Source organism: Muscardinus avellanarius (genome assembly GCF_963383645.1).
Source record: "Muscardinus avellanarius genome assembly, chromosome: 13".
In the NCBI taxonomy this organism is placed as follows: domain Eukaryota; kingdom Metazoa; phylum Chordata; class Mammalia; order Rodentia; family Gliridae; genus Muscardinus; species Muscardinus avellanarius.
The window spans coordinates 26,616,316-26,628,684 of record NC_137799.1 but is presented as its reverse complement, the minus strand read 5'-3'; the positions used below and the strand labels follow the sequence as shown (position 1 = coordinate 26,628,684).

General features: G+C 41.8%; 1 protein-coding gene across 3 annotated transcripts in view; it reads right to left on the bottom strand.

The window, feature by feature from the left end:
• TMEM245 (transmembrane protein 245) overlaps window positions 1-12,369 on the bottom strand; it is a gene marked incomplete at both ends in the record, with an annotated part of 94,799 nt that overhangs the window by 37,769 nt on the left and 44,661 nt on the right. For all 3 annotated transcript variants that reach the window (XM_080709425.1, XM_080709424.1, XM_080709426.1), the window contains one exon: window positions 7,598-7,688. In XM_080709425.1, coding sequence (XP_080565551.1) covers window positions 7,598-7,688 — 91 coding nt within the window. The remainder of the gene's footprint in view (window positions 1-7,597; window positions 7,689-12,369) is intronic.

The window sequence follows — 12,369 nt, the reverse complement described above, 5'->3', positions numbered from 1 at the left end:
ACAGGCCATAATTCACTATAACTGGTGTCCTTACAAGGAAAGACTGGGACACAGAGCATGTGAAGCCACAGGAAGAAGACAGCCACTGAGAAGCCAGGGAGAGAGGCCTCACCTCAGAAAGACAGCCTGCCCAAGCCTCGATCCCACACTCGGAGCCACCAGAGATGTGCGAAGATACAGTTCTGTTGTTTCAGTCACCCTGTCTGCAATATTGTTATGTCAGCCCTAGAAAACTAATAGAGGCCACCTCATCCCATCCTATAGACATCATCTGATGATTCTCCAGCCACCATCTGCTCCCCTGAGCCTCAGCTATGTATGTCCATTTGTCTTGGTGGCTCTTCTCTCCCAGATATTTAATGGGCATTTTCTCAAACTACATATGCCCCAAATAGAATTACTGATTCACCCACACACCTAAACCTACCAGTAGGCTACCTCCAAGTCTTTTCCATCATAGCTATCCCTATAGTTAGGTAAACCAAACTTACTTTCCTTACATTGTAAGTCTAATTCACAAGTAATTTCTATTAGAACAAGCTCAAAAGTAAAACCCAAATCTGACCATTTCTTCCACTGTCCATAATCTGGTTCAAATCATCAACATCTCTCACACAGACTGTAACTTTTTATCTGGCTTCCCTGCGCATTCTTCTTCCTTGCTCCTTTATAAAGCCGCCAAAATTCTCCTTCAAAATCATGAATCAGGCCATACTCCTTTCTATGCTAAACTTGTAAATGCTTACATTATAACTAAAGTAAAATTCCAACTTCTTACCATGACCTATGGCGCTGCACTCCCTACTCCAGCCATGCAGGCCTTCTCATTGCCTTCTGCCTGTCCTTCAAGCAGCCTATTACCTCTGAACCTTTGCGTTTATTCTGCCCTGTGCTCAAAACAAGCTTTCCCCAGACTTCGCAAGCACCTTCTCCTCATCACTCAAGTCTTGGTGGAAATGTTGTCATGTCGAGCTCTCCTCTGAAGGCTCCCAAGTCCCTTTCCACCACATTCCCCTGGAATGCAGCAGCCATGGCACCTGACATTTCTGACTGCATGCTTAATGATCGCCTCCTCTCACTGTGGTACACACTGTGGTAGGGTGCTAACTCCGGTTCGTTGTGGTACACACTCTGGGAAGGTGCTAACTCTGGTTCGCTGTGGTACACGCTCTGGGAGGGTGCTAACTCTGGTTCTCTGTGGCACACGCTCTGGGAGGGTGCTAACTCTGGTTCACTGTGCCACACGCTCTGGGAGGGTACTAACTCTGGTTCGCTGTGGCACACGCTCTGGGAGGGTGCTAACTCTGGTTCACTGTGGTACACACTCTGGGAGGGTGCTAACTCTGGTTCGCTGTGGTACATGCTCTGGGAGGGTGCTAACTCTGGTTCGCTGTAGCACACGTTCTGGGAGGGTGCTAACTCTGGTTCACTGTGGCACACGCTCTGGGAGGGTGCTAACTCTGGTTTGCTGCCTTTCTTCCAGCACTTAGCCCCATGCCTGGCATGTCTGTAGACTGACTCTTTACTCTGGTCATGGCAGAAAAGACATAGGAAACATTTCTTATGGTCTTGCTGGTCCAGGGCAGCATCTCTAGATACACATCTAGAAAGGACTTAGGCAGAAAGAGCAGCTAAGCAAGGATGCTGAGTGAGGAAAGCCAAGTGGGAGGCCTGAGTATGAGCCAGACACATAGGGAAGCAGGAGATGAGGCTGACAAAGTAAGCTGGCCTCAGACAGCCCGGAACCTTCTCTGCCTTTACCTAACACATCCTGAAACACTCTTGAAGACATGACATTTCCTCCTAGCTCCAGTTTCTCTAGACTTACAACCCTATTTTTTTCATACAGGATGCTTAATTAGACAAGGTCTGAGGCTTATTAAAAAGTTACATTTAACTTCCGGGAAGATGGCGACCGAGAAAAGCGGGGCTTAAGAGCCCCGCTAACAACCAATCTCCATTACCACAAAACCAGCGCCTTTCATAGCCAGAAAACACCATCACCAGAAAAACAAAAAAAACCACCAGGCTCCAGAGAGAAAGCGGACTGAGAACAGAGCTCAGGGCCACAGAGGAGACACACGCGCCCGAGGATGCGGCAGCAGCGCCATACTGCCGGCGGCAGCGGCGAACTCAACGGATGGCTACAGCAAGCCGAGGTGAGCCACTGCGGAACAGCCAGGCGGGATTTCTCCACGCAGAGAGCGTCTAAAGCTCCCAGTGGCCGAGCTCAGCACACGCTGCAGGGATTCAGAGTGGAAATCAAAACCAGAGAAGAAAAAATACGCCAGCCTCACGGCCGAGGGCGTGACAGAGGCGCCATATTGCCACTGGCGGCGGCAGCAGCAGTGAATTCACCGAGTCCAGTACAGCTACATCTGCGTACTCAAGAACAGTGAGTCAAATTGCGGGCCACAGAGGAGAAATCCCAGTACTGTACTCACTGGGACTTGACCCAGTGAGGGAGTGGTGGTGGCAGAGATATCACACCATAGGAGAACGTGCAACCTGGCACCCCCCATAGTTTAAAGCAGCCTCTATCGACTCCCTGGGTTGGAGACTCTGTGATACAACCCAGTAAAGGAGTAGTGGGGTCTGAGATAATACAGACTCGAGATCCAGAGCACCTTAAGTGAAGTCATAGTGACCTAAGGGAAGAACCCAGAGAAGGCACAAACCTCCGAAATCATGGGAAAGAGGAATAACACTGGAGTAATGAATGCGCGCAACCCCACAACATCAGAACCCGATAAAACAGAAAATCAGAGATTTCTAGAAGATCAAATCAGGAAAATAACTCTAGAAATAATAGAGGTGCTTCGAAAAGAACTCAGAGAGAGCCAAAAAGAGATAAAGGATGCAATTAATGAAGTAAAGGCCTCAATTCAAAGCACAAACAACCGATTAGAACACATGGGGAACAGAATCTCGCTCTTAGAAGATGAGCAATCCAAAAATGAATGCATAGTTTCTAATCTAGAAAAAAATATCCAACAGCAGGAATCTGATATGGAAGAAATATGGGCCCATCTTAAGAGAGCTAACCTAAGAATAATTGGAATAGAGGAGGGAAAAGAAAGTGAAACCAAAGGGATCAACAATCTCTTCAAGGAAGTAATAGCAGAAAATTTTCCAAATATAGAGCAAGAGGTTGATACACAGATCCAGGAAACTTATAGAACTCCCTTTAGACAGGATCAGAGAAGAGGATCCCCACGCCACATAATTGTCAAAATGACCAATGTGGAAGCCAAGCAGAGAATCTTAAAGGCAACAAAAACAAAGGGCCAAGTGACATTCAGAGGCAAACCAATTAGAATCACTCCAGACTTCCCAAACCAAGTCATGAGAGCCAGAAGGGCTTGGAGTAACATATTCCAAACTCTGAAAGAAAACAACTTCCAGCCAAAAATTTCCTACCCAGCAAAACTTTCTATCAAATTAGATGGGGAAATAAGAAGCTTCCATGACAAACAGAAACTGAAGGAATTTATGTCTTCAAAACCAGCATTAGAGAAAATACTCAAAGAGATTAACTACAAAGAAGAAATAGGTAACACACACCAGAACTAGAGAAACAAGATTTTCCATCCAACAGACAACTAAGATTGGTTATCTGTGGAGATTCATTATTTATGTTAGTCTTTTACCTATCTCTAAATTGTATTGTTTGCCTTTATTGTTGTTAATTTTTAGGATTTCTAGTTGGAATATTAATATACCTTCAGATATAGCATTTGGAAATATTTTATCCAGTTCTATTAGTAACTTTTAACTCTGTTTACATTGTCTTTGGATATACAATATTTTTTTTTATTTTTTAGGGAGTTTGTATATTCTTCTGTTGCCTGTGCCATTGAAATCATAACCAAGAAATCACTGCCAATTTCAATGTTGTGAGGTTTTATGACCCAGATTTTCTTCTAAAAGTTTATAGTCTTAAGATTTATATTTAGGTCTTTTATCTATTTTGAGTTAATACTTGTATGTGGGATTAGGTAAGGGTCCAATTTTATTCTTTTCCATGTAATTATTATTTTTCAACAATATTTAGTTAAAAGATTATTATTTCTACCACCAAATGTTCGTGGAAACCTTGTCAAAAATAACTTGACAATATAGGGAAGAATTTAGCTCTAGGCTTGTATTTAACTCCAATGGTTTATATATCTGCCTTTAGAACAGTATTACACTGTTTCAATTATTGTAGCTTTATATGGTTTGAAATCAGAAATTATATATCTGCTAGCTTTGTTCTTTTTCAAGATCGTTTTTGGTATCTAGAATTCATATTCCAGATTAGGATAGATTTTTTTCTGAAAAATAAATATATGAATATATGATAGTTTCACCTAAAAAAACAGAAAAAATAATGCTCTGGTAAGAAAAAAAGCAAAAAGAAATATTGAAATGTTATCTTTAAGTTATCAAAAGCTTGGTATCAGACAAATGAAACTGTTATGTGAGATTAACATTTTTAATTTTGGACAAATTGCTATAATACTAGATGTCAACCACTAAGCCAAGCATGGGAAGGAGGGATGGGGAGGGAATGGGGTGGGGATCGGGTGGGGGCTGACTGGGCGATGTGTGCATGTATGTCTACAAAAGTTTGTATCCCACTATGATGCATGAATACAGTGCACCAATAAAATTAAATTTAAAAAAAAAAAAGAAAGGAAGGAAAATACCAGAAAAAGGGAATAAAAGGAGACTGGTTGGGGTAGGGGTGTAGAAAAAAAAAAAAAAAGTTACATTTGCAGCTTTTTAAAATAATTTGAGATATAATTCACAGGCCTTATAATCCACCCATATAAGTGTATAATTCAGTGGGTTAAAGTACATGCAGTTATGCTACCGTTATCACAATTAAATTCAAAGTATTTTATCATTTTAAGGGAAATTCCACACCCATTAGCAGTTGCTCCCTCATCTTGCTCCAATCCCACCTACTCCTGGAAACACTCTATTTTCTGTCCTGTAGAGTCACATACTCTGGGCATTTCATGTAAATGAATGCATGTGGTCTTTTATGATTATTTATTTTACTTAGCATGGTTTCAAGGTTAATAATGTTGTAATTTTTCAGTACTTTATTCTTTTATATGGTTAAATAATATCCCATTATATAAACCTACTGTGAGAGTACTGAGATGCAGGCTCCTGCTTAAAGGGTTAACGAAGCAACTCTGGCTCCTGAGAAGCAGCGTGGAATGCCAGGCTGGGAGGCAAGCACACTTCCTCTAATCAGTGAGCTAGGAGTTTTGTCAAGCTCCCTTGAAGGTCAGGAAGCGGCTCCAGACTCTTTGCATGTCCTTCCCAGCATAGACATCTCTCAGAAAACTTATTGGTATGATAAACAGCTTGAGATGTTATGAGCAGTCACAGGTGTTCCTTGCTTCTATTTGTAAAACAAAGAGTTGCTTTAAGTTTGAGATTAGTCCTTTGACTTTACTTACACACATCCATTGTTGCTTTAAGATAACCTTGTAATGTCTGAAATAGCTAATTTGTCTATGGATCCCATAGAAGCTTTCTCTATAAAAATCTGATTGCTCTCTCAATAAAACATGCAGTGTACATGAAAAAACCTGCATCCCCTGTGTCCCGTGATTAATAGGCTTTACCCTCAGGTCTCCAGTGCACTAGACACTGACAACCTACCATCTCTGATTGATTTATCCATTAGTTGACGGACATTCAATGGTTGTATTTAGAGATTATCCATCTTCTAAATTAAAAACCCCTCTTCAGCTGTTTTCATTTTTAGAATCTTAAGCAAAAGATTGTATACATATTTCTTTTTACTAAATAATATGAAATCTACTCTGTTTAAGGTGCATTTTTCCAGCTACACAAAATTCCCTATCTTTATCCTCTTCACAAAAATGTAAGAATTCCAGAATAAATATTTCTACCAAATACGTAAGTCAAGGCTGCTGAATGTGGTGACGCATGCTTGTAATCCCAACATTTGGAAGACTGAGACAGGACGATCAAGGATTGCGGTTCGGGGACAGCATCAGCTACTTAGTGAGGCCCTTTGGAATTCAGTGAGACCCTGTTTCAAAATAAAGAATGAAAAATAGGGCTGGGGGTATAGCTTGGAGGTAAAATGCCCCAGTACCAAAAAAAAAAAAGTAAGCCAAGAATAAAATGGTACGATTTCAGCAGAAACATGTTTATAAAAGGCTAAAAGCTTTCTACAATGGCTGGATCATCCTTCTGTGACAATTCTGAGCTCTGTATCTACATATTTACCTTTCACTTATTCAAAAACATTCTGTTAAAAGTATTAACATGTGATGACTGATTAAATTATTTGAGGCAGAGAAAATCAATAACACACCTTTCAACCTTGAAGTAGACTATAATTCTATCTTTAGGTTACTAGATTAATACACCTATGTATGTGCAGTGTATCTTCTATAAGGGGGAGATTTCGGTTCTGAACAAGGATCACATATTCACAGAGTTTTCTGGGCATAAATCTCACTGCAACAAATCCTGTCAATTGCTACAAGATCCCAATTACTTCAGTATATTGAAACTGCAATTTAGCAGGGCATGGTGGTGGACACTTGTAATCCCAGCACGTGGGAGGCTGAGACAAGAGGCTCACAGTTTGTGGACAGCCTAAGCTACTTAGTGAGGCCCTTTGCAACTCAGTGAGACCTCATTTCAAAATAATTAATAAAAAATAGGGCTAGGGGGTAGCTTGGAGGTAGACTGCCCCTGGGTTACATACCCAGTACCGGGGGGGAAAAAAAACTGTAATTTATGTTTACACCTAAGAGCAATACTATGGGTAGATAAGGATGTCCCGAATGCCTAGCTCAGAGGCCAATCTTTACTGCAAGACTAGGCTTCTTCCCTGTGGTCCACTCCCTTTGCACAGCTCCCTCCTCTTCAGTCACGTCATCTCCTCAAGCACACTCCTATCTGCTTCTTTGCTCACCTGAATGAGGTACCCTTCTTAAAATACACTCTTCCTTGATCTGCCCTTCCTTCGGAGTTTATCTCTAGTGCCATGTGAAAGCATTTACACCAGTTCCAGGCAGACACTGCCAGGATGCTACAGAAGGAAGACAGGGATTTGGAGCTAAGTCATCAGTTTGAAATCAATTTACTACACCACTCTCAGGGACTTACTTAGCCATGTTGAATCTGTTCCCTCATTTGTAAAGTAGGCAAAATAAATCAGACTACTGCCGCTTTCTTGGAAAGATTAAATGAGACCAAATGGAAACTGCCAAGCAGTTACTGGCAGATAAGAGGATTGGATATGCATTAATACCTTTTTCTCCACAAAGTCTTACTTGACCACCCAAGTCTGTTGATCATTCTCTCCTAAAACACAAATAACGAATCACATCTACCTTAAAAGTAAAAGTAAAGAAGCAAGCAATTCACTATTCAGTGCAATTGTACAGAAGGTTTAATTTCATTGTGTAGTGCTTGACAACCTGTAGATTTAAGCCTACTACAAAAATGGAGATTGTTCCAAACAGAATCTCTAGTTATACATTCTTGGAGCAAGACATCACCACCAGTGAAGACCCCGCAGAGGAAGTCACGAGAACGGTCCCTCCCTTACCTTGTGCGTTATCCATTCTCGCCCATATTGATACACATTGTTAGCCGCAGAACTCAGGGCTCTCTGGACCACCTGCGCCTCAGGAAGCCAACTAATTTAAAATAAAATTTGAAAAATGGGGGGAAAAGCATATTTTTAGTGCAACATTCCAATAACACTTTGAACTTGATGGACTAGAGCAAGCAATAGTAAACGTTTGATTGGTCACTAGTACACACAGACAAATGCATCACGAGCAGGAATTGTTCGCATCCAGGCCTAACACACTGAGGATTTTCTTTCCATTTTTCCTCAGTATTTAGACCCACTTTCCCCACAGCCTCCCTCCTTCTACTCTACATGGTTTCTCTGTTCACACATGTCCTGCCTCATTGGCCTAATTCAGAACCAGGGTTGGTGGTTGTGACTCTGGGATACTCAGCATCTGAGACAAGGTTCTCAAAAGGTCCATGGACCAGCAGCACCTGAAGCTGAGGCCCAAATATGACAGACGTTACAAAGCTGACATGTGGGGAAGAGTCAACCAGTAAAATGTGCAACAACCTTGACTCTTAGCATCTTCATGTATTTGCGCATGTGTATAAAAGATGATCATAAAGAGAAAACAAATTGCCACTGAAAGCCACAAAAGTCAAGATGCCTAGGAAAGTGATGATCTTTAAAATGATACTTCAGATAAATAAAAAGCAGAATGTCGAATCATCATGGTTTGAATATTAAGTATTAGCCAGTGCATCCTACACTCTAAATAAATTTAAAATATTTGTGTAACTTTTTGGCAAATTCTTCAGTCAGTCCAAATATTTCTCAACATGACAAAATTTTAGAGATGCTTCCAAATATAATGATTTTTACAGTGTAAGACTACGAAGCTGGCCTTGAACCTGTTTTTAAATTACTACACATATATAAATTCATTAGTGGCTTGAAGGATTACTGCATATTTTCAAATATATGGTACTATACTTTTTATGGGAAAAATAATATCCTATTTTGTTATTCAAAAGTGTGAGGATTTACAGAGGTGTCTGGATGGATCCTTAACGACTGAGGAATGTCTATTAAGCCTGGAAAAAAAGATTTACCGGTTGTTACAAGAACAACTTGCCAACAAACCTATGCACATGTCCTGAGAGCAGCAGATTAAAGAGCTATAGGAGACCAAGTCAAAGGCAGCAACTCAGTCCTGACCCCCCTCCCCCACAGCGAGCCACAGGCCAGAAACAACACCTAAGCAACCTGCGCTGAACTAACTGGTGTGCCTGTGCCTTCGTCCATCACGGCCGCTGCAGCCCCTTCCTCTCGGGTGTTCATGAAGGTACTGTCAGCCAGTCACTAATCACTGATCACTTCTACTCTCAGCCGAGAGGACTCCTCAGCAGGAACCAAGTCCCTACACAATCTGAAATGGCCTCTATCACAGAACGACCTATCGGGAGAACAGCCCAGATTGAAAACAACTTGGTTTAGCCTACGAGGTTTCACCCAAGTAGGGCAGGACGAAATGACACCGAGTTCCACTTCAATGCTTGAGATTAGCTAACAGAAAGGAGAAAATGGGCTCCTGACAAAAGAATGTCCAAGACAAGATAAGGTGTGCTACAACTTCAACTCTGTCTTCTCTGAAGCTCCATTCGATGTCCCCACTCTTCTAACTTATCCACCAGCTCCCCAAGCACATCCAAAGGAGGTAGAGGCACTGCGCAGGGCATGTAACATGTGCACTTAGTTGGAAGAAGGCACATCTACGATCGTTTACAGGGTCTCCTCCACGAGGGGCTGCTGCATGCATTTTCCCTAGGGCCACTGCCGTCCCCCTGACAGGAACCCACTGGACACTGAGAGCTGCAGGAGACCACTCCCAGTACTTTACACACAATGCTTTGCCCCCTCACCCCTACTCATGTGCAAAAGAATCAGACCTTCCTCAAATCACCAAGGTCTAAGTAGCTTTAAAAGAAGCAGGGCATGGCGGCACACACCTGTAATCCCAGTACTTTGTAGGCTGAAACAGGAGGATCGCAGGTTCAGAGCAAGCCTCGACAACTTAGCAAGGCCTTATGCAAGCTAGTGAGACCCTGCTTCCAAATAAAATATAAAATTGGACTGGGGGGGGGGTATAGCTTGGAGGTAGAATGCCCTGGGGTTCAATCCACAGTACAAAAAAAAAAAGGTAAATCACAAAAGGCTGAGTACTACATGCACTACATGAATAGACGTAAATCATTCTTAAAAGACTGTTATAGAGAGAAAACAGATTCGTGGTTGCCAAGGATTAGAACTATATTGCAGGAAGGGGTGGTACATAGATGAGGTATAGGCAGCTTTGTGATGGAACAGTTCTGTAACTTTAGCATGTAGAGAGCTAACATGAACCTACACACATGATAAAAATCACATGCATAGTGTGTATATATATATATATGTGTATATATATATATGTGTATATATATATATATATATATATATATATATATATATATATATATATATATATTGAGGTCTGGACACAATGTATTACATCAATGTACATTTCCTGGTTTTGTTACTGTGTTATAGTTACAAAAATGATAACACAGGAGGAGGTGGGATAGAGTATACAGGACCTCCCTATCAATGTCCTACTTAAATTACTTCAAAATTTAAACCAAGCCAGGTGTGATAGCTCATGCTTGTAATCCCAGTACTTGGGAGGCTAAGACAGAAGGATCACAGGTTTGCTGCCGGCCTCAGCTTCTTAGTGAGGCCCTCCACAACTCAGTGAGACCCTATTTCAAAATAAAGAATAAAAAATAGGGCTGAGGGTGTAGCTCGGAAGTAGAATGCCTCTGAGTTCAATCCCCAGTACCGCAAAAAAAAAAAAAAAAAAAAAAATTAAACCAACCAAACAAAACAACTGTCTACAACTCCTGAACTGGGGCTGCTCAGATTGTGCAAACCTTCAGAACAGAAGCAGAGACAGTGTTATCACAACTCAAAACAAGTATGGAGAGCTCAGGTTGGTTTTCACTACAGAAGAATGACCACCAGAGAAAAGGAGTCCGTGGGCTAGACGGCTGAGACTGAGCCCTAGAGGACTCCTCCCGTGGAAGAAAGTCTAGGAGCCCAAGAAAGGCTCCACCTATCTGCCTGGGTCCCAGGCGACTTTTTCTTGGCTCTAACAGCTGACTCATGTTGGTTCCTCCTTTCTGGCAACTTCATTTTAAAGTGTATTATGTTCAAAGAGCAGAAGGCAGAAGACCTCACTTCCTACCTCAAAGGCATGTCGCCCCAATTTCCCACTTTCCCTACCATCCCACACAACACAAAGTATTTACATCCATATCCCTTCGGATCTGCTCGCCTCCATTTGTGCCAGGGAGTCTTCTCATGCTCTGTCTTCAGATGAATGCACTAAAAATGACCCCTCTCTCTCAATATTTTTAGTTCCTTCTCTACCAATTCTTTCCCTTCAGCATATAAACAGGTTCTGTCTGCTCCCTTCAACCACCAGCTAGGCTTGAGCAAACATGGGATAAAACAGTCTATACTTACTTTCTGGCTTCTTCACTTCCTAACAATAAAATAATGTTGCATTCACTTGATATAATGCAACTTAATTGGGATGAAATGAACTACTCTTGGAGTCAATAAACCCAATTCCACTCTTAACTTTTCCTGTAGGGTGTGTGTGTGTGTGTGTGTGTGTGTGTGTGTGTGTGCGTGCGTGCACGTGTTTTGCTGGGGACTGGTCCCAGTGACTTAAGAATACAAAGCATGCACTTTAGAACTGAGCTATGACCCCTGACCAGCTCTGCAGGTTTGGCATCTGCTCTCCACTACTACTTTAAGTGTTCTCTACCCTCGGTTTTCTTCTTGCTTCTCTCATTCTTTTCTGCAAACCTACCATTTTCTTCTCAGCTTTACAGGCTGGAGGGCACATACCCAGGCACCCACTCTGTGCACTATACTATTCTTTCCTACTGCTACTGTTTCTAACTCAGCCCTCTTGTCTGATTCCTACACCAACTGCCAACTTTAACCTCACCCTAGATTTCTCTCCTGTACTGCATACCTGAATAGCCTACTTGATGCCTCCATGTACACCTACTACAGGCACCTCAAACTCAACAGGTAAAAAAGCAAATTATTTTCCCCATCAAATCTGCTCTTCTCTTCCCTGTCTTGGTGAATCCATCATTATCCATTAAATTCTAAAGCTGGAGTCAAGTTATACTAGATTTCTTCTTCCTATACCCAATTAATCACCAACTAACCCAAATCCCATAAGATTGCACAAACCCATCCCTCCTGTTCTCCCCACTAGCCCACAATTCCAGGCAACGACACCTCTCCTCAGGTTTACTCTAGGAGCTTCGAGCTGCTCCCTTCCATCTTTTCTCTGCAGGACAGATGGAAACATTATTAGAGTGGAATCTGATGCGGCCCTTCTCATATTCTCATCTATCATGCCTGAAGTTTCCTCACACCCTTCTGTATGCTCTCCCTGGAGCTCCACCCCACCCAAATCTGCAGGCAACCACTAACCATGCCACTACAGATTGTATAGTTTTCTTTCTCTAGAACTTTATATAAACAGAATCAACACTACAGACTTTTTTGCCTAACTTCTTTCACTTAGCAGACTTATTTTGAGGCTCCAAATTGGTACAGGTACTGTTAGTCCATTTGGATTTAATGCTGAATAATAATCCATTTGTATAGTCATGGCACAATTTCTAACTAACAAATATTGAGAAAAGAACTTTGGGTATGCTCTAGGTAATATGGTA